The sequence below is a fragment of the Amphiprion ocellaris genome, chromosome 4, assembly GCF_022539595.1.
Source record: "Amphiprion ocellaris isolate individual 3 ecotype Okinawa chromosome 4, ASM2253959v1, whole genome shotgun sequence".
NCBI classification, from domain to species: domain Eukaryota; kingdom Metazoa; phylum Chordata; class Actinopteri; family Pomacentridae; genus Amphiprion; species Amphiprion ocellaris.
The window spans coordinates 30268897-30291992 of NC_072769.1; the positions used below are offsets into that span (position 1 = coordinate 30268897).

The 23096-nt window shown below is 39.3% G+C and overlaps 1 protein-coding gene across 1 annotated transcript; it reads right to left on the reverse strand.

The window, feature by feature from the left end:
• Positions 1-13053: 13053 nt before the first annotated feature.
• Positions 13054-21594, reverse strand: LOC111568179 (protein Wiz-like). The gene is made up of 9 exons (XM_023269689.3): positions 21486-21594; positions 19257-19338; positions 18364-18849; positions 17354-18169; positions 16849-17205; positions 15469-15683; positions 15226-15361; positions 14734-14896; positions 13054-14348 (listed from the first exon to the last, which is right to left on the reverse strand). The coding sequence occupies exons 2-9, from the start codon at positions 19267-19269 to the stop codon at positions 14192-14194; spliced, it is 2343 nt and encodes a 780-aa protein (XP_023125457.1). The 5' UTR covers positions 19270-19338; positions 21486-21594; the 3' UTR covers positions 13054-14191.
• Positions 21595-23096: the final 1502 nt, after the last annotated feature.

Genomic DNA, 23096 nt, shown 5'->3' on the forward strand with positions numbered 1-23096 from the left:
TGACTCCAGTCCGATTAGATTGATCCACTTCTGACCCGTCGTCACAGTAGCACACCATAAATTACACGCCACCTACAGGTCTGTCAATAAAGCTGCAACGTTAGAAGGTAAACAAGATTCATCATGACAAGGTCATTAGTCTATGTTTGCATCTCCAGGGGACTTAAGAGCAATTTATTGTGTTGCTGGTGGCTGCAAGTTGTCACCATAGTATGAATTGGTATGCCTGTGTGTGTTCAGTGTAAGTTTAAAAATGGCACACAATTTGTTTGTTTACTCATGTGATGCTGTATGTAAGAAAACCAGCATTTAGTACAAAAAAACAGCAAATTAAAATGATTAAATCTTGCTCAAGGGTAGAGCAAATCCTCAGAGTGTTTTAATGTATTACTCCACTTTAACATGTTTTGATTTTAAGCCTCCACAGAGAGCAGGAGAGGAACACGGTGTCGAAAAGGAGAGTGAACAATTGGTTATGAAACCGCATGAGTCAACCTTCTGCTCGGCAGCCAACCTCTGCTGGTTCCCTCAGCGGGATGAAGATGAGGTGGGCAGCTACATTAGCCAGCGCTGAACGAGGCATCAGTGTAAACACCGCCAATTGTTTTGTTTTTTTTTGAAAATCAGACAGTGAGCTTTCAGAGATTTTGGTTGCTTCCCAATATTTTTGGTTCCATATTTGGAGTTTGCGCTGCCCTGCTGAGCATCACTGCACTGTGGAGGAGTCATGTGTTTATGTGACACAACCAAGAGTCACTGAGTGTTGCATACAAATGTATACTTTGTCCGCTCTGCTCAGAAAAGGAGGTGAGATATATTATATAAATATGCCTTGAAAGTGTGGCTAATCTTCACTCTTACATAAGAATTGTTACAAATAGTGCTGGATGTATTTTTTGGAGTATTAGGTTTACATTGAATGTGGCATTAGTGTAATTGAATGACATCAGGACTGGAAGCATATTTCATGCTTTTGACTTAATTTTAAGTGCAACTTTGAATAATAATGACAAATATGGTCTTTTCCAAATTTAACATTCAGACACCAATTACATCTAAGACCGTATCTTCACCTTAAAATACCCTGAGCTTGTGGTTCTTCTTCACTGAGTCTGGACTTTGTTGATCAGTTGAATGTTTCTTTCCTCTGTTGACTCCAAGATGAACCATACCGAGCCCCGCTGATTAGTGAAAGAGGTTAAACTGTCACAGTTTTAACAGTAACAACCCCCAACTGCACTGTATGCATTTCCTGGAATTGACTTGGTTGCCTTTGATGAGTCAGTTTGCAGAGTTTATAGTAGTAAATGAGGAGAAATGGCAGAACATCAGGACCCAGATATACACGAATGAGCCGGAAATGTCCGAACATTTACACACTAAGGAAATTATATTGATTATCTGGCATTTAGTTGAGTTGTCAAGTCTGGGGAACTTCAGATGTTAACAGAACAGTTGGCTGCTGTAATGGTGCATGCAGGAGAAATGAGTAGGCATAAAGACTTAACTTTAACAGATCATAATAGCCACTGGGTTCTCTGAAACACAAGGTTTCTGGGGTCAACAGGGTGATGGAAGATGTGATGGAACAAGTCTAATCCACGATGGCTCAAGCTTGTATCTATCCAAGACTTAAAGGATCTGTTGTCTCCATGCCACATTCCACAGGGCACCTTCAGAGGGTCAGAGGTGTTTTGGTGGCATTTAAAGGGCTAATAGCTACAATTCTACAATTTTACATTTTCATTTAGCAGATGCTTTTATCCAAAGCAACATACATCTGAGAGTAGATGCAACACAAACGAGGAATATATTGTACAATAGCTTGTTAGATATGATATGCTGAGCTCATAGTTGTGCTTGTTAATGCATAGTTAAAATACCAAGTAAAAGATAAACAGGAAATATTTTGGTAGTTGGTGTGTTAATTAATAGGACGGGGAAAAAACCTGTGGATTGTTTGTATTTTTTTGCGATCAATCATAAACATCTCGGGATGTGTTAATCCCAGGACTCAGTAACAGTTCCCTTGCAAAACCGTGGGGGGCGATCGTTGTAATGGCACATTTGCAGTCAGACAGGCAAACGCTGTTATTAAGATGATTAATTTAGTGAAACAACTAAGCAGGCCTCCTTTACTCCATAAGCCAAATCTTTCTCAAAACTTACTATTTTCAGCACTTAGGTGGTGTCTTGAAGGCTGCTGTTATTTCAAATAGTGAAGGACATTTTGGAAACAGTAACCTGTAGATGGCTGAAGGGAAGGAGAAAGCTGTGTAAATGCATGGTGGAAACAGCAGACTTAAATGGGAAGATACATGCAGTGAGTCAGACTAGAACAGAGAAGTCAATAAGGACATCAAGAAGGGAAATAAAATAGCACTTCTTGTCATCTCCAAATGTAATTAATCATCACATAGCCCCAGACAGCAGCTTTTTCAGGGCCACTCAGATGCACCTACCCTGAGTAGGTATTTTCCCCCTAAAAAATAGCCCTGAATGAAGTTCCTACAGGGGCAGTTTCTGTAGCCAGAACATGCACGAAGGTTCTGGCCACCTAAAAAGTTCAACAAGTCCCTGCAAACACAGCCTACAGCAAAAGGAATGAATACTGCATTGATGCTTTTGACAGTTTTAATGCAGAAGAAAAGACAGATATTTTCACAAACACATGGATTAATGCTTTAGACAGTAGTATTGAATCTCTTACTGAGCAGACCCAATGAATTCCCAGTTTTAGTTACTGGAAGTGAAATATCCTGTTTGCATGGCTTACACCTGATAGCCCTGTTCTCAATATTACAAGAACCATGCCGCTTTGGAGCAGAGTGTTCTCGGTCTTCTGTAATGAGCAGACATCCGCCGTCGGCCTGTGTCCTGTCACACTATCCTACCAAGTTAAAAATGGCTCATGTACGGTTATACAGTGTTGGGAGGGGAGGAATGGCTTTTCGTGAACCTATTAATGGAAAATCAAGGACTATGATTTGCTTTGAATTTCAAAAGATTTCTAAGCTCATTCATCTGAAATGTAGTATTCGCCGTGGGCCCATTCATACTGGCTGGCTGATGTGAAAGGGCGATTTAAAGGGAGAAACCCTTGATTAAATCAGGAGTCTGTGATTCAGAGCTGGAAAGGGAGACTGGAGAATACTAAGAATTATAAAGAAGAGAATCATTCTTTCGAAGCTACCGACACATGTGGTCAGGGGTCACAAAATTCCTGGTAACATGTGTTTATAACAAATGTGCAACTGCAAGTACATGTTCTCATGTCAGCCTGGATTTTCTCTTAAAGAGTTGAAAGCAGATGCTAGTATAAATTATCACTGATGATGTGGCACTGTGTGGTGATGAAAGAAAGAAAATAAATCCAGCTAAAATGGCAAACAGGTGGAATATTCATTGAAAAATGTTCCACACTCTAAATGCAAAAGAACTGTTTATTTTTACATTCCAAAGGTATTTCTTTGTGTTTAAGAATGTTTTTACCAAGCACCTATTTGAAAAAACAGGCGACTTGGTGATCCACAACATCACATCACATCACATCCTTTAATGCGTCGTATGTGAATGTGAGTCATAATGAATCTGGACTGGGAAGCTGTCTTGGCTCTGTCCTGGGCCTTCAATTTAATGCCACAGAATGTTTTCTTGCCTTTGCACAAATGTCAACATCAACTCTGGCCAGTTCTGACAGAGAAGAAATATTGTGTTGGCCAAATAATTTTACAGCCACATTTATGTGTCGGTACAAAGTCCATATTTTAAATTCAGCAGAAAAGCAGCTACAGGCTACAGCGCCTATAAAAACTATTCACCCACCCACCCACTCAAATGTTCCCATTTTGTAGATTTTCCACATTTGACTTATGGTCAAAAATTATCAAAAGGACTCTTTCATGCCAAAGTGAAAACAGATTTCAAGAGAGAAATGTGAATTAGTTATAAATATAAACTGGAAAACTAAAACTATAAACTGGAACTCTTTGCCACTCTGCCATAATACTTTGACTGTTAAAGAACAGACAATTATTGTTGTATGAACAGTCAATTCCATCTCAGAGGCTAAAGCCTGTAACTCTTTCCAAGGAGTCACAGGTGTCTTGGTGACCTCCTTCAATATTCGCTTTCTTACACAGTCTCTCTGTTTTGTAAAATCTTGTCAAAAAAGCCAAACTAAATTGAGCATAACTCGATATTGAAGGGCAACAAAAGGTGAAACTTCCAAGGCGGGTGAATCCCTTTTATATGCACTGCATTTAGGCAGATGCAGCTAATTTCTTGCTAATTTAATGTTGTGGTGTTCTGTAGCTACTCTGTATTTCTGTCTCTTGTGAGAGAAAGACGGTCAACAAATTCCTAACTGTGTACATGAAATAGCTTACAACGGCAGTTGCTTACGTGGTTTACTCTTAGATTAAAACAAGCAGTATGGTTGATTTGTTACATTCTTATGTGCAGTTAACAATTATTGGACTACAGTCAATGTTAATCATCACAGCTGCAGAGGAAAAAAAGAAGCTTGAGCTGTGCTTTTGAGCCAATTCATTTGTGGAACCAAAACCACTCCTAGAAAGAACTGATTAAAATTACCCAATGGTGAAAATGGGCTGCTATGGCAGTGACAAATAGTTTTATAAATAACGTGGTGCAATTAGTTTGAGTATTGTGTGACAGGATAATGAAAATTACAGCCCTGTCTTCCTCCTGTTAATGTCCACTTAGTAAATTCCTTAAAGAGTTACAGGAAAATATTATCCATCCATCTAATCTATCCCGGTTCTGTCTCAAATAAAGATTATTGGATGCAAAAGAGAAGTGATCAATCAATACTGTTTGTTTAAATGACTCCTGAACTTCGTTTAGCCTCATTTATCTTATGTCATTTATTATATTGCTGATAAAAACAGTGGGGGCCAGTCACTGAGCTCTGCAGCTCTTTATTACACTGTTTGTTTGTACAATTATTCAAGAAGTATTTGCCCTTCAAGGATTCAAAACATTATCTGCATTATTCAAGTTGAAAAAGATAAAAGTTTTCAAAGGTTTCATGGATGGACAGTGACACTATTTTACCTTCTTCCTACATACAAAATACCTTTATGGAGAACACACGCCTCTTCCAATGAAAACTGGTTTAAAAAATACTCCTGAATCTTTTCCTCATCAGTGTAATCATTCTGATGATACTCATCCATATGATTCAATCTTTACTGGACATAATGAAGAAAAAGCACTTCCAGAGAAGAACTGAATAGACCTCCTGTGAGCATAAAAAAGCCTGACTGACGGAGAAAGTAAAGACAACAGTTCCAAAAAGCGTTATCATTTTTACTTTGAATTTTACATTGCAGAAGGTTATGAATATGTGAGCAAGAGGTTCAAAGTTGAAGATGCAACATTATGATGAAGTAGTAGTAGTCTGTCATGACTGTGTGCACACTGCATGCACCATTCTTTGTAAGGGCAGCTGCATATGTTTTTATGAAAGCAAAAAATAATGAGTATGCAATGTTGAATATAGCGTAAAGCTTGATTGATACTCCTGGACTGAATCTACACAGGGTAGACACTGTAACTTATATAAGTGGCCTTCACCATCGTGAGCACTTATTCTTGTCTGCTGGTGCGTCAGGTAGCAATTACAATCCACAGAGTTTCTTTGCGTACATCAAACAATAGTGACTACAACGGAACACATCTTGTTGGTTTTGGAGCTAACAAATGTGGAGAAATAGTTACTTTTACTAAAACTACTGCTATGCAAAAAAGACAGAAGATGTTGAAACTGACTGAGCTGATACGGGCATTGGTAGAATACAGTTGGATTATGAGCAATCCAGATACAATTACATCTTGTTCAACAGAAGCGTTGTAAGTGGCACCCTCAACTGAAAAATGAAGCCAGTGTCAACAGCTGTAGTTCCTCAAATGGCCACTTGAGGCATGAGTCAATCACCATAGACCCCCTATGTTAAAATGTCCACTTTTACAGCAGAAATAAACTTGTTTACAGCCTGGTGCAAAAAAACAGTTTTGGTCTCTATCTCTTATTTCTCCGTTCACAACAAATGTACCGGGGGTACATTTTTAAATACCTCCCTCATTTAAATAGTTTTAAGATCTGAAGTTATGCATAATTAAGAGTGTGGTCATTCTGAGTGGCAGATACACAGTGCATGGCATTCCTCAGCTTCTCTCACATTCTACTTTTTTCCTTATTTCTGGATTAGGTGGAAGTTGAGGTGTGCTGCCATTGACATGTAGTTACATTTGCATCAGAGTATGAAGCTACACATTGAATATACGGCATGGATTTAATGCAGAAGTATAAATTAAGCTTAACTCTCCCACCTGTTGCTTGTTGCATTACCTTATTCCTCCATTAACCTGTTTAAACTTCACCAGAGCTTTGATTCTGTAGCCTGCTTGTCATTGTCGGATTTTTCTGTTTGTTCTCTTAAAATCCAATTTTTGCCATATAAGTGAACTTATCTTAAGTAAACTACAAGTGACGAGTGGCCTGTTTCCATTTCATCCATTTGCGTCTTCACTCTATATCATGATGGAGATAGACTTCTTAACAAAAAACTGAAGACATAATGATTTTGTTCAGTTTTTACTCCTTGGTGCATCATACAACATCTCTGGGGTCCTAAACAACATGCATGTGGCCCCAGAGAGTAAAGATCAGGCCACTAATTCCGAAAAGTCTTTCCATCTATAACAAGTTACAGGAATATTTTGTTCAGTTAAGAAAACTACGATGAGAAGCTCAGACACAAAGCGACAAACAGCGATAGATCGTTGTGTCCCAAACAAGTTTTTCAGTGTTTTTAGAACAACATACCAGTCAAAACCTTGAAAAACTGTGTACAAGTAGAATTACTGCAGCGTAAAGGCAGGCTGTGGTAACAATAAATAATGATGACTTCATTTTTGTACTTTATATCCACATAGATAAAGGCTACTAAACAATGCACACGTTATGAACACATGCAGACGAGATGTGAGCTTCACTTTGTATCAACTCAGGCAAACACAGGTTTTGAATCTTCTGCTAAAAGACACAATACTGTCTGCTCTGAATATCTACAGTGAATAGAGTTTCATGGTCAGGTCTGTCTGGGGGGGATAATTATCTTAAATAATGAAGCTCATCAGGCTTTGGAACATGAAAAGTAGAAATGAAGATAAATGAGCTCTGTATACACTTTGCAATTTTGAGAAGAAGTGAAACTTTGAGAAAAAGTTGCCTCGGGATAAAAATATTTCCTTAAATAAATATAGTAGTGTCATTTTATCTGTTTACTGAGGATCAGCAGTAAAGTTGCATCCTCTCTGTCAGGCATCTGGTGCATCCTGTTCGATCAGTAAGTGTGTTGATGTTTTGTTTTGCTCTCCAGGTTTTGCTCATTAACTTCTCATGCTGCTGAGCTGTGATTCACAAATAGGGGCTGGATTTCCAACAAGCATCTTGGCAACAGTTCATTATTTATCCCACTATAAATCACTGGAGTGAGTCGCCTCTTGTGGCAAATAGCTTTCAGATCCTCTCTCTATTGATCCAGGATCTGTAGTGACCTCAGCACAGGAGTTATCCAAGGTCATTTGACCAGGAACACCGTTATGATGACACCAGCAGCAGCTCGGCCTCCTGGGAAATGCTCCGAGCTCGTCTCTGGTGTCCGGTGTCAGCGGAGTCAAAGCTGCAAACTGAACACTGCAAAACCAGCAACCTGAGCAGCCAAGTGCAGTCTGATGACCAAATCACTACCTCCCTGTCTGAAAATGACAGCTGCTGAATGAGACTGTGCAATTTGCTCCTGGTGTCAAAAAATCCAAGAATGAGCTGTTTGTTTAATCACAAAAGAAAATATTGTGGTACAATTACATACGCCGATGTGTGCATACAGTATATGTGTTGTGAAAACTGTCCTCTCCTTGCAGGAACAGTAAAGTGTTGTGATGCATGTGAATCACCAGTTAGTTAGAAACTGAAATATCAAACTGCAAAACTCCAAACAACTAGAAAATAGAAACGGAAAAGTACAGATATGCTGCCAGAGTTGGGAATCTGTCCTTTCTGAGGAATGATTGCGAAGCCACAAGCTGTGCGATAAAACTAAATCTTCTGCCAAGCCCCCAAAACATACAATAAATCAAACTGGAGATGCTGGAGGAGTTTACTTCCAGACACATGAGTCAGAGAAAAACTTGAGGAAGAAAAGATAGTTTTGCTCCCTCTTGATCTGCTCCCTTGCTTCTTAGTTTTAAAGTGAAGAACTAACTCCGAAAAAAGTGATTTAGGACGCTGGTGTTGACGCACGTGATGACTGGATATTATTTTAAAATCTATTTTTAACCAACACTTATCACTGTATCATTGGTTTTTCTCCAGACCTGCAGCTGGTCTGACATACAAACACTCTGCAGCCATCTTTCATGTAAGTAGGTAAATTGTGATCAAAGCAGATGCTGACAAGCTGCGGTCAGAGTGCAGGATAACATGTTGTCAATGATAGTAATGTATGGAGGTTAGTATAAAGACCCTCATTTCTGCAGCGAGGGTTAAGGCAAACTGAATTTAATGTACTGAAAGATTAAATAACAAGGGAAAAAACGATGTTTAAATACCTTCTTATTGTTTCTGCTCTATTAATGATTGTGCATGTTGTTTCATTAGCTTCCTATTGGCTTAATTTTAGAAGCTTTACAACAGGGATCCGGACCCAGACGCCGTCTTATATAGGGCCCAGACCTGTAACCAGTAAATTCCAACGGGATTTTAAATTTGACTGCTGCTTCTATTTTACCGGTGCAGATTTTCCAGTGTTTACAGCATTAATTATCAGCTCAGGAACACACAGAACAATTACGTTCAAGTTCAGCCATCCCACGTGATGCTACTCAGCCAATGAAATCTCTGCATTACAGGCGCTAAATATCGCAGCTTTGCATCCAGAAAATAGTTGAGAGGCGAGGGACAGGAGAGGAGGATGGACAGAAGAGGAAAATAAATAAATCAACACCCTGCACACGCTGACTATGTTTGGCTCAACATACAGGTGTGAGGCAGCTTCTCAACTATGAACATAATCAAAACTAAATACGGTTCCAGACTCACCAGTGAGCTCCAAATGTGTTTGAGAACAACCCTAACACCATTCAGGCCAGGATTCAAAATACTAGCAAGGCAAATGTTGTCAAAATGTTTTTGAACCATACAGAATTTATCTGATTTGACGTCAGTTATTGAGTACATGCAGACACTAATAAAACCACTAGGTTACATGAACATATATCACACTAATTCTAGTTAGACATTATGTTCTGGACCTTTGGTTTAATGAATTTTCTCTGACTGGACCTCTTTGAATTTTAGTTGCATACCCCTGCTTTACAAGGATAAACTGCACTATGTTCCAAAGCACCAGCTCCCTCTCTGCTAATTACTTTTCTGTAGAAAGGGGCACAATATTAACACACAATATAGATTTTATTTTCTGTATTCAATCTATAATTTCGATGTCAACGCCAAGAATCAGAACATACCTCGCCTTAGAGTTAATTTTGTTTGATTTGATTTTAAAAAAAAGACATTAAGTTCTGAAAGGAGCTGCACAGTGGCTTGGTGGTTAGCCCTATTGCCTTGTAGCTAGAAGATCCCCGTTTCATGTCCTGGTCTGGGATCTTTCTGCATGGAGTTTGCATGTTCTCCTTGTACATGTGTGGGTTTCCACCAGGTAGTCTGACCTCCCACAGTCCCAAAACATGCTGAGGTTAATTGGTGATTCTGAACTGTCCGTAGGTGTGAATGTGAGTGTGTTTGTCTCTGTGATAAACTGGTGACCTATAGAGGGTGTCATTGTCGTTTTTGAGCTGAAGAAGTGTCTGCAGATGTTAAATCAAAGGCTGGGAGTCACACACAGATCCTGATAAAGAGAACCTCAGTTAACAAAGACAGTTTTCAACCGCTCCGCTGATTATCTCTGATTGGGGTTTTAGGTTTTGCTGAGCCAGCTAACAAAAACAAAGTCTGGGTAAGAAACTTGCTTTATAATACACTCCTCTTCATTGAAGGCAGCAAAGCAAAGCAAGTTTTCCCACAAAGTTTTCTATCTTACCAGTGTATATATTAACCTCCCATGCTACCTTGCAACATTTGGCTTGTTTGTATTTTTTTTTTTTTTTTTTTTTTGATTTTGGATGCAAAGAATCTAATGAAACTGACTCATGACTTGCAAACTCAAAACAGTCACTAGCTCATTTGCATTTAGCAGACTACACAAAAATGTTGTTGTTTAAATAACTGCATTGATCGGCCGTTTGGCCATTAGGGAAGAAGAAATTCATCTTAAACTCTCACAGCTTGACACTGACAAGCTTACAAAGTTGTGATGGCTGAGTTCATCTTATTGAGCAACATTAGCATTCGTTCGGAGTCTGTTTTTGGCAACCATTCACTCTCCCCTCAGCTCTACTTTGTCGTTGAGAAAAACACCGGATCTTCAGGTCAGTAGACGTCCCAGTGAGTAATGAAACTGACTTAAACCCCCAAAAATGAGGTGCATTAGAGTAAAGTTACTTGTTTCAAAGTATATCAGATTTTTAGGCATTTTTCATAGCAGGTATTGTGACTTGTCATAGCAGGACAGGTAGAGGATTATTACACTGAGCTGTAGTTTTTATAGACATTGCAATGTCTTTTTATAGACTTTTTATACATGCTTTATTCAGAGTACCTTCAAAATGTTGTTGCATTGTTGTGTTAAACTGCAGTATAAGGACAATAAAGCTTCTAATTCTCAACCACCCAATCAATATATAACCATCAAATTAATCAACAATACAAATAATCATTAGTTGCAGCCCTAATTTTAAGGTGGCAAAAATAAGAAATAATAAACCAGTGACTCCAATTATTGTTTATTCTATTGGTAATGTGTAGGATTTTACCTGACAACTGATGATCCAACTAGATAATCCACCTTCTTTGTAAAATGGAGCCATGTTTGCTTTAAAACCTTGATCCACAGCAGGTAAACCTAAAACTGCTCAGCCAGTTTTAGGTTTCCCCAACATCCAGCTGTCCCTGCAAGACAGATGTGCTTCTAATTTAGACTTTGACCTCAGTAAGCACTTTGAATTTGTTGCTCTGAGTCCCTGGTGTCCGTCTTTGAAGCATCCTTTGTTGGTAAGTTTGAGGAACAGCCTGGTCAGGTAGGATATCTCACTCTCTCTACATGTCTAGAGGTTGGCACACAAACAGAGCAGCACACATCAGATGAATCCATCAGTGTCTGGAGGGAGAATCCCAGTGGCACTAAATCACACTGAATGAGACTCTTGGGACCACTGCTGTGACGGAAAACTCTCCCAGAGACAGTGACAGAGACGGAGGAGAGTGAAGCCCAAAGACTGACTGTTGAGGAGACAAACAGAGTAGAAGCTGCATAGAAACCAATAACTGATCCTCCTGTCAGCTCATGAGCGACTGTTTTTCTGCATCACTGCATAAAAGCTGCTTATTTCAATAAGTTCGATTTACTTATGACAAGTGTTTGTAGATTTTCCATCTTTTGAAGTATTCTCCTCATGTGAAGCTGAGTATAAAAGGAACCTCCAGCAGTCACTGACACGCCTAACAGTATGGAAATTCTGTCTATAATTAAAATTTATTTCTCTACTTCAGTTTTTTTTGTGCTCGGGATGTAAAAACTAATCCATCATTTAAACAAATCTGAGCAGACGCACAAAACATATTCTTCTTTATGGGTTTGTGCAGCTGAGCAATTCCCAACCCATCAATAAATGACGGGTGACTTGTTGTAAAGGTAGTAAGATTAATGATGATGATTACAGCCCCGGAAAGGGGAGGAGATCAAATAAGAAGCTGCACTGGGAACATTATGGACACAAATGATGTGAGCTCAAAGGTGTCGTGCTTTCAGTCATACATATATATTCACTAACAGCAGAAAAATCCCTTTTGATGTCATTACTTCATCAATATGTCAAGCTAGATGCCAGATTTACTAAAACTCCCATGTTTCCCTTCCCACCCACCTCCTCTCTCCTTGTCCACTGCATGTACAAACGCTGCATTTTTTTTCAGAAGATTAACTGGATTAGAATTGCTGACTAATCTGTCTTATGAATTCTAATTGTTGTACATAAATGTACGCATGCAGGGGTGTGACTTTTAATGATGTGGCAGCGTTGTCACAAAACTGCAGTAACTGCAAGGACCTAGGTGAACAATTCTAAAATATGGCAGAGCACCTTTGTCATCTAGAGGGTTTAAGGAGGCATAAATGGACTGCTGTATCCGGTCAGGGATCTTTGCCATTTGCCATCTTGTAATTGTACAATCTCTAACTGAGGCATAGAATGCCTTAAAGATAACTGCAAAAATATGCAATTAATGAGATGGTGAGGAAAAAGTGACTGGTGAAAGACAGATATGTCAGCTAAAGAAAGCATAAATATTTCTTTTAACCATCTGAGTCACAAAACCGGCAAGTAAGTTTGAAAAGCATGGTGTCATTAAAAAATTGCAAGAATTACTCCATTAATCAACCAGAAATTGTAGAAAACAAAATTGAACCTCACATTTTCAACCCTGCAGCTGTCTTTAAATGAATCACAAGTGGCATGCGATTAACTGAATTAAACAAATTATCGTTCAAAATAGCTTGAAGTCACATTTAATCAACACCACTATATTCTACATGTCTTATTTTAAAAATTGCTTAGAATAATCCATTTTCTCTCAGCAGATTCAGTAAAAAACTAAAAACTCAGCACAACTGTGAAGCCATGACTGACTCAGCTGTGACCAAAAGCCACGAGACAAAAGTTCAGACTTTTAAGCTCACAGAGCAGGAAGAAAAAAAAATGAAAACAAAACAAAATATAAGTAGTAAAATATCGATAATATGCAGAGTTGCATTTTCTTTCAGTATTAGTGATGCCTGTTGGTACTTGCAGAAATGTACATGTTGATTATTTTCTTAATTTAGTTTATGTAAAACAAATAATGAAACGTTCAACTTTTTTCTTTTTTTAATGATTTATGGCATTTTACCTGTGTCATACTGCACTGCTTTAAAGTTCTCTCTACTTTTAGCTGTGGTTTTGGTGCTTCCAGAGAGGCGCAGGATTTTGTATTGTAGTAAAAGTGAGTAAAAATATAACAGGAGCAAAAAACAGTCAGGTAGTGCTGGTTAAAGAATCTTGAATAAAAGAAATGATTCACAGAGAAAGGAAAGCATGACGTAAATAACAGGAAACACAAGTTGGTAAATGAAAGCAAGACAACAGAATTTCTATTTGAATTCATGGAAAATAGTTGAGTATATTGGATTGTAATCAAAACTGCTAAGATGTTTATACTGTGTCCATTGACGAGGCCAACAAGCTGAAACTGTGGCTGCTGGTGAGACTGAGGTTATTAATATAAACCGATACAAACAGATTCATTCACTTGGCATTTGAATTATATTTGGAAAAAAAAACTCTCATACACTAGAAATCTTGTTTATGTAGAAGACATAACTTCATTTATATAATAAAAATGTTAAAAGGGAAATGTAACGGAAACTCTAAGGACAAGATTTTAGGTTGGAATATGACAATGTTTTTCAACACAGGTGGCATCTAACTTTGGGGTGTCAGCGTTGTGTTACACAGAAACACTCGCAGAACAGTAAATTAGACTTAGATTAAAATTATTTAAAAACAAATGTATATAACAAGGCTTAAGTCAAAAGTGAAATGGCAACTATAGCAGTCTGGTCAGTAGGAGTAAAAATAAAGAGAAAGTCATTTTGAGTCGTTGTGGGAAACAGCAAACTCAGTTCAAATATCTGTTCAAATGGAAGCAATGTGAAAGCAGGCGAAACAAAAGCCCTGTCTGTCAAAACAAGTGATGATTGGCTTTTTTTTGTTCCAAAAACATCCAGTGGTCAGTGATGTGATCTATTGTGTCTTGTGGATTTGACCTGAGTGGATTACATTGTGCTGATTTCTTCAAATGGCTCATGTTTGCCCTCTCCAGGACATGAAGGGAGCATGTACTTCTCTGACAAACTGTTAACGTCAAGTAAACATCAACACAAAACGTCTTCTTGGACTTGAACCTCAGGACTCTCCTTCATGTGATGTACAGAAAGGATTCAATGGACTACACGGCTACAGGAGAGACAAGTGCTGGAGCGCTCACGGCAGTAGCAGGAGGAGAAGCTTTGCCTTTGTAGCCCAGTGACAGGATGTGTTTCTGCAGGTGTGAGATCCACTGTTCTTGAACTGACAGAGGTCCATGAAACACTTCTTCACAGAACCTGAATAGCAGGATGGAGAGGAGAGGAGAGTGACCTAAACTGCATCAGATGAGATAATAAAGCAACTTTCATGGACATGTTTATTTGGCAGATCTGTTATTATGTGTTTGTTAACTGGTCAAAGGATTTTTTTGATAAGCTAGCTGAATAAACAGCGTGTCATCTCTAAGGCTGTGCAAAATATCTATTGTTGACCATCTATTACTGTAAGTGTATGGGATTTTTAAAAGAATTCAACATATTGAGTTCACAAAATAAATGTAATCGTTTTATATTGCTTTACACCACGGTGAACATTAACTAGACAACTTAACGTCACATTTGAACACATACATGTTGTTTCTATAGCTACCATACATAGAAACTGTGTTCTATATAAACTCACCTGCACTTGAGGGAGTAAATTTTGCCCACCAGTTTGACCAGTGGAGTGAGTGGAGGCTTTGGCAGCAGAGCAGGGATGCTGCCGGACCGTGACGGCTGCTGGGAGTAGGTGTCCTGATTTTCATCCCCTTTAGGCACTACATACTTCTTTGGTGGATGAATCCCTGAAAGCATAGAGACGCATTACAGCAACATGTAGAAAAAGAATATATATGCTTTTACCAATGAAAGAGTTGATATTATGCACATTTATATGCTTATATTGTATATTTAGGGTCTACTAGCATATGTTGTAATATTCAAAAAACACAATTTTCCTCATATTTCTTTTCACCTTCTGTATAAAATGCTCTGTTTCAGCTCTTAGTTGATTTTTCAAGTTATATAACAAGCTATAAAGCTCACTAAAAGAAAGTAAGACCCCTAAAAACACAATACATGCTCTATAAAGTAAATCTATATGTAGATATCCTCCCCAGCCTTCATCTCTCACCTCTTGGGGAGCGCATATTGGAGTTGCTGTGAGTTGCCATAGTGCGAGTGTGGCCTTGTGAATACTTGAAGCTGCTGCTGCCGGCCATCGAGTCAGAGTCTGTGGACAAAGAGGGCGAAGCAGCAGGTCTCTGAGACTGAAAGAAAATGACAGTAAGTTAGAAATTATTCAATACATCAACCGTTTGTGTGTATATTAATCTGAATTGGAACCATTTGATGCACATTTTAGAGCACAGCCCACCTTCTTGATGTAAAGGTCTCCCATACGATAGCGTCTGGTTATTACTGCCACCTTCTCTGGGTCCTTTCGGATCAACTCGCTGAGGAGTTCGATCGGTGAACTCGCTCCGTCCGCCTTCCATTCGATGATGCCCAGCTGACGGAGGTGGGCTCGAGCGTGACTGGCCAGAGCCTTGCGGTTTTCAAAGTCGAACCCACAAAGTTCACATGATGTGTCTGACAAACATGTTGGAACATATTTAGGCTTCCACTGATATCTACATACCAGTAAAAGAATAGCCATGGAAAGCCAGTTTAGACCAGGAAAATTTCAGTTCCTGAAATGTGTTCAGGGCTCAGGAGAAAGAAAGGAACGAAGCAGGGGTTCAAGAAATTGGGTTAGGCTTAATGACAGGAACACCGAATCTAGTTGTTCCTTCATGCGAATCTTCATTTTAACTGAAAGGTCCAAAGAGCAGTACACCCTGATCTCAGTCCAGAAACTGTATGAAACTCCAAGCACATCAAGAATATCAAATATAATCCTTTTAAATTTTTCAGAACTCATTCCTTCATTGGTCTCTAAGCCACATACACAGCGTAACAGGCCTATTGTTTGCATGACTGCCAAATTATTCCAAAACAAAGCTTATTTGTGTACATACTTTATATGCAGCCTATTTGTTGCAATGCTTTTTCAGAGTTGTGTGGTGAAACGCACTGCATGCCACAGACTAAACACAGGTTTTGGTTAATGAAGTAGGTCTACTTTATTCATAAAAAATCTATGGTTCTTTATGCTTGTATATAGATACTGAAGAATGTCTTCCACAGATATATTTTCTTATCTAAAACAGTCTCAACAGATTGATAAAGGCACAGCAGAACAACGGCGTGTGCCCTTTTTATGTCTTACTCAATGCAGTGTGAGCTAAGGCAACACTGTATAGTGGGGGGGGGGTCTCATAAAGTGATTGTCTGTGATTGTTTTATAGTACTTGTCCATGTTGTTTTCTCCTGACTAGATCCTTGCTTGTGTTGTATCTACTCTTGGACGCCTGCTAAATGCAGTTGTACAGAAAGACAGGTTATGTGAAAATGTTGCTAATTTTTACACTCAAAATCTGAGTTTTTAAGGGGAGGCTAGTGCTATATGTCAAGGAAAGAATTTTTTTTTGTTAGATAACAAGTTCGGGTAAAACACAACATTCAACAATGTGATATTGTCCCTGTGCTATCTATTGCAAATAGCCCTGTTTGTCCCCATTTAATTTGAAAATCTTATTCAGTGTTCCAGTTCCTCGTAGTTTGAAAAGGAAATGGACACAAATAGTTGACACAGTTCTTTAAAGTGATGTTAATGTCAAACACTTCTGATGAGGAATAAACTGGTTTGACTTACCAACATGTGAGGCTCCACTCTTGCCAGACAGAGATTTCTCTTTCATGGAATAATCAAGAGGTGAGGTGCAGATGTTGGAGGCTGGTTCTCCAGATGTGAGGCTGTCTAAGGACCTTCTGGAACCTTGATGGGCCCACCTGGCTTTGCCCAAGGCTGAGGAAGCACCGGGCACTAAGTCTCTCTTGCCTTCCTCACTGTTCAGCATGACCTCTTTGAGGAGATCGATTGGTGATGTTTTAATTGACCAAGTGAGGCCGAGGTGCCGCAGGTGGGCGCGAACATGGCACGACAGGGCTTTACGGGTGTCAAACAGCTGCCCACAGAAGTCACAAAGGACTGTTGGAGGAGACTGCACATCTGTGGAAAGTGAGCAAATTAACAAAAAATAAATACATGAATGAATGCAAAACTCACAATGGTCACAGCTGCTGGTGGCGTGATTCAAAAAGGAGTGTAATTGGAGCTTGTAATATAATATATGGATATTACTAGCACTCTGCTTTACCTGATTCAAGAGGCTTTGGAGGAACAATGGCAGCAGGTGATTTTTGCAGAGGAGAGCTGCTGCTGGATGCCTTTGGTTGAACAGACACTTCTGTCTCTACAGGCTCGGGCTTGGGTTTCCTGAGGAGGGGGTCAACTGCCAGCCGAAATCCTTTCTTAGCCTTTGGCGCTCTGTTTACCGCAGCCTGAGGAGACCGATAGCTCTTCACAGGAGTTGAGGAGCTCGGTGTTGAGGAAAACGAGGTCCAGGATTGGCTTGGACCTGGAGACAAAGCCGGGGCTGCAGGAGATGGAGGTGCTGGCGATGGTGCTGCAGATGAGCTGGCGGCTGTACTGTTTGTTTTCAGAGGCTGTACGGCTTCTAAAACACCGCTGCTGACCAGCTCCTGGACGGCATCGATTGCAGAGCTTTTCCCCACTAACTCACTCACCCCGATGTGACGTAAGTGAGAGCGTGCGTGGCTGGCCAGTCCTTTTCGGTTCTCAAATGACTCCCCACACAGAACGCACGTACAATCCTCGGACGTTTTAGGCCGTTTGCCGGGGGGCGATGCAGGTGGAGACGACACATCAGAGGGGTGTTTAGAGGAAGATCTCTTAGAACTGTTTGATGTGAGCTCACCCTGTTGCTTGGTGATGATGGGCTTGAGGTCCTCCTCCTCCATGATCTGATACAGAAAATCAATCGGGCTGCCCTTGATCTCACTGTCAGGGATTCCAAACTGGCGTAGATGGAAGCGAGCATGACTCGACAGGCCTTTGCGTGTCTCGTACCAGCAGCCACAAAGGTGACAAACATGGACCTCATCGTTGGTGTCTGAAGGTGCAAGAAAAAGGATGAAAGAGAAGGCAAAGGTCAGCAAGAGACAATTATGTCATCTTTCATTTGTTTAAACTGAAATATTACATCAACAGTCATATAATTACATGCTGTATCTTAAGTTCTGTTCTGCATATACACATACATGTTGAGTATTAACATAACAAAACTGATTCAGGATTCAGCCATACCTAAAGTGATGGGGGCGTCAGTTTCCAGCGGCGCCCACAGTGGCTTGGCTGTGGCTTGGTGCTCTGAGAAAGATGAACTGCTGCCTTCTGCTGGCTGAAGAGCAGAAGGAGATGATGGGAGGAGAGAAACTCCTGACTCTTTCAGTCTTGATGAAGATTCCTGACTATCCATCTTTTGCAGGGTTGTCATGACTCTGACCCCCGTCTTGCAGGACGTATTCACTTCCTCTTGCACCGAAGGTGTCTCCTGCTGGGATGTTTTTGTGAGAGGTGTCGACTCAGGTGCAGAGGAGGAGGCTGATTTGAAATGTGGGAGGGAGCCGTCTCTCTCCTGGATGAGCTGGTAGAGGAGCTCTATGGGAGCGCCGCTGTTTTCTGAAAACGCCACACCGAGCTGGCGTAGATGGAGGCGGGCGTGGCTGGAGAGGCCTCGTCGTGTCTCAAAGTATGTTCCACAGACCTCACAAATGACCGGCTGTGGGCTTGCTGTGGAAAAGGTCGGATGAGAGACTGCTATCACAAACTGAAAACTGGGAGAACCATATTTACTAATTACACTGGCTTAAGTTCTTGCATTTCCTTTCTAGACTTCACAACCTTAGCTTATGTCAGGATTTAATAATAAAAGTGTCACTGTTTCAAAGAGGCTCAAGTGTTTACATGTTCAAATATGCTGAAAATGCCAACATATTTCATAATATGTACTTAGTGCATGTATCCCACAGATCAATTATGTAATACGCAGCTATATAAACTGAGGAGGTGGCCCATTATGACTGAATGAATAATGGTAGTGGTTCATGACATTAAATTAACAAGAATAGACAGTAATGTAACATAAATGCCATAAATAATGAAAGTATTGGTTCCACATTTTTTAGCGTCTCTCTTACCTCGGGAATCCATGGGTGCTAAAAATGTGGTCTTTTTTATTTTGCGGGATGAGAAAGCTGTTTTCCTGAGGTTCCTGTGCAACTGAGTGAAAGAAATGAAAAAATGAAGTCCTTGTTGTCAACCCTTTAGCATAATGTTTTTTTAACATGAAGTGTAATCCAATAGATTTCTTTAGAAATCCCTCAACATGTGAAATAGACACAATGAGACTGCAGCTAAAAGTTCTATGTTGAGTTAAAAGGTGATGTATGAGTCAAATAGTTTGTTGTTTGTTGACATGCATGAGGTAAGACAGGAATACAGCAACATTAGAAAAGACTGTCATTAATGAAATGCTTTAACTATGGGTGAATTCAAGCATACACACTACCATACTACGTAGTTTGCCAGAAAAAACATTTAGTATGTCCCAATACATTGTATGTCAAAATACCTGGATGTCCGACTACGTCTGGTCTGATTTTGCAGTATGATACCCAGCAAGCTTTTTTGACTATTCTTACCCACAATTCTCAGGGATGAGAATGACAAATGGAAAAAAACTCGGAAAACGTCTGCCGTTATATGTTCTGCACAAAAACACCAATTCAAATTCCGTCTATGTGAAAACCTACTTGGCACTAAAACCTTTCTGATTCTGATGACTGCAATTTCAAAGGTTTGTACATCTACAATAACCACTCAAATCTGATAATAAAAAACAAAGAAAGTTTGGACCAAAATGAGACTTAAGAAACATATTTTTCCCCACAGGCTATACTTCTATAATGCAGCTTCTTTACACCCCAATAGCGTAAGTGAAACAATAAATTGGCTTGATGTCTCCCACTTCAGCTGTCATGAAGCAGAGAATTGGCTAGTTGGGATGGAACAAGCATGGCCTTTGATGTGACAGGATTCTCATATAGATCTTTGAAGTGGCAAATCTTTCCTTCAAAACGTTTCTGTCCCTATCACACGTCTTTTTGCTCTAACTGGTTGTAGATCTGCCTACTTGTGTCCTGAGGCCTTTGGTCTGTTAACGATAATAACGTCCTTTTGAAATAAAAAAAAGAAGAAAAAACTAAATTCAAACGGAGTGATTCGGGACTAATTCACATTTGTATGTCTGTCTGGCAATAGTCTAACTTAGCCAGCCCATTCTGTAGTAAATAATAGTCTAGTTGCACCTCAGTAGCATTCTGCTATTAGGGGAAAGAAACAAAATGCAGAGAGATGAGAGCTGTGATTCAAATGGATCATCCACCTACAAAAAAACTAGCAGGGCTCTGTACTGTATGATCCAAATCCTCTGCAAAGCTTGAAGTTTTCAGAGCTGTAGGTAGCTAGCCCGGACGTTGTTGCTGTTGCTTCTCGCAGTAACGGGAATTTTGAAAACAGTAACACAAAGATAGCATAAGACGGGAAAGCTAGGTGGCAGTGCAGCCAAGGACAATGCAATCTATAGGATTAAATTCAGTGAGTCAGACTAGTCTGGCAATGCCGGGTTGGTGCTAACCTACCTAACATGGTTATAGGTGGTTATTATGGTTATTATATTTGAAAATACATATTTACATATAAATGTTAGGTTAGTTCACTATACTGAGGAACAGAGGTGTCAGAATCAGATCCTGGGTTGCTGGTAGCAGCATTTCACAGGCTCTGATTGGCCACCATGTCTTTAGGATTACAGTTATAGCGCCGCCTGTAGGTGTGGAGGCTCTTTATAGCGCTTCAATTGTCTTTTGGGGTTTTCATGTAGAAGGAACGAAGAAGGAAACCCCGGTTATATATTTTTTTTTAAAAAACAAAACAAACAAACAAGGACCCGTGTGTGAACAAGGCCTTCGAGTAGGCGATAAAATCCCTTTAGCTGTTCTGACCGTTAAAAAACGTTACAGAAACACTGCAACAAAAAGTAGCTCGTTGTGAAATGTCTTTAAAACCAGCCTGCACCGTATAACACCACTCACTGTTAGAGAAACATCCTCATTTCTAGTTATTTTGTTCGTTTTTTCAACAAATCAATGTCAGCAAGCTTCTTTTTAAACTATACGTAACTGGAGCATCTTATAAGTTAAAGCTAACTTCGGCTACCTCTTTGTTTTCGCACTGAAATGCTAACGTTAGCCGCATGCTCGCTTCAATTGCTACTTATTTGAGCAAAATGCCGACAAACTACACATCCTACGGCCTCGAAAGGAGACCAAGCTCAAGCAAACACTCGCGATAAAAAGGAAATTTACCTATAACGCTGAAGCTGCTGCCTCCGCACATCAGTTTCTTTCTTTATAATGACAAGCTCAGTAGCATAGGAGCTCCTCACAGTCCTTACAGTGTACCTTTTCAAAATAAAAGTCCCAGTGATAAAACAGCAGTTTAAAGTGACCAAATGTTCCTCCTGCTGACCATCCGCAGAAAGTTTAGTTATTCCGCTTAGTATTAACTATTACTAGCATTACTGTTCTCAAAATGTCAGAATCCTTATGTGAATTAGTGACACAGTTGTTCTTGTTCTGGTCATCTCTACTGTAAATGCTACAAATATCTGGAAGATTGCTGATTTAAACGTAAGCTACGTAAATATTTAATTCTTTTGAAAGAAAGAATAATTCATGTTTCCAATTATATTAACTAATTATTTCATTATATAAACATTTACTGAGGCAACCTTTCTGTCAGTGCTCAATTTTAGTGAGATTTTTATTTTTTTTTTACATACATGAGTCAGTGGCATCTCTTAAGCCCTTGGATATTATTCATCACTCTGCATTAGAATTTACTATTGTTGATAATTACAATATTCATCACTGTAAGCCATATGCTAAGTATGGACGGTCCTCACTCTCTGGTTATTATTTATTATTTTATTATGCTGCAGATGCTTTCTGTTTTTACTGATCTTACTGATCTTTTTACTGATCTAGTTTGCATCTGCAGAACAATTGTGAGCTTTTTTTGTTTGTCTTTTTTTATTACCTCTGTCTTTCAATACTTTATTGTAATCCAAGTTTCTTACTTGTGTGACAACATTGTAAATGAGGCCTTTTACCACAATGTACTCTGAGTTTAAATTACAGTTCTAATAAAGTTGATTCAGCTTTTTTCTTTGCTCTCAAAATATGTACACAAAGAAACACATTAATTTAAACAATGTCAACAAGTTAAACTGGAAAATGAGTGTTTAACTACTTTTTACAGCTCATACAATGTTTAGAAGTGAACCAAAGTTTAAGCGTAAATTGTGCAGATTCTGATGATCCAAGAATAAATACAGAGAGCAATGTTGATAGAGTTAAATGTTAGCAGTTGTGTGATATAAAGCATATACAGTATATACAGAGGATCAGGATGAGGGATTCATGATTTGGAGTGGTGGTGATTCTTCTGTGTTACAGGTTAATGACTCAAGAGTAGTTATTGTCATTCTAGGCTGATTAAATTGTCATAACAGTGACGGCCTGTGGGAAGAAAGTTTTTTTTTGTGTGTGTATACTTGTTTTGTAATTCAATACTCTGTAGTACCTAAGAGCTGGACCAGACTGAGTCCAGAGTATGATGCTCTGCAGTGGTACCTGTGTTCTGACTCTGGACATGTCTAAGTCCTAAATGGAAGGAAGGTCGACCCCAGTGATCTGCTCTGCAGTCCAGTCTGTTGCAGTGACCCGATTGTAGAGTAACCCAGTGTTTGAAATTTGTCTCCAAAAAGTTTATGTGCACATTTGACTAAATTTGAACCCATTCTAGCCATTAAACAGATTTTAACCTTATCTCTTCCCTTTGCATATTACATTTATATTTTTTTAAGTGTACACACACAGTTTAAAAATTAGGAATGAATAATGATCCATACAACC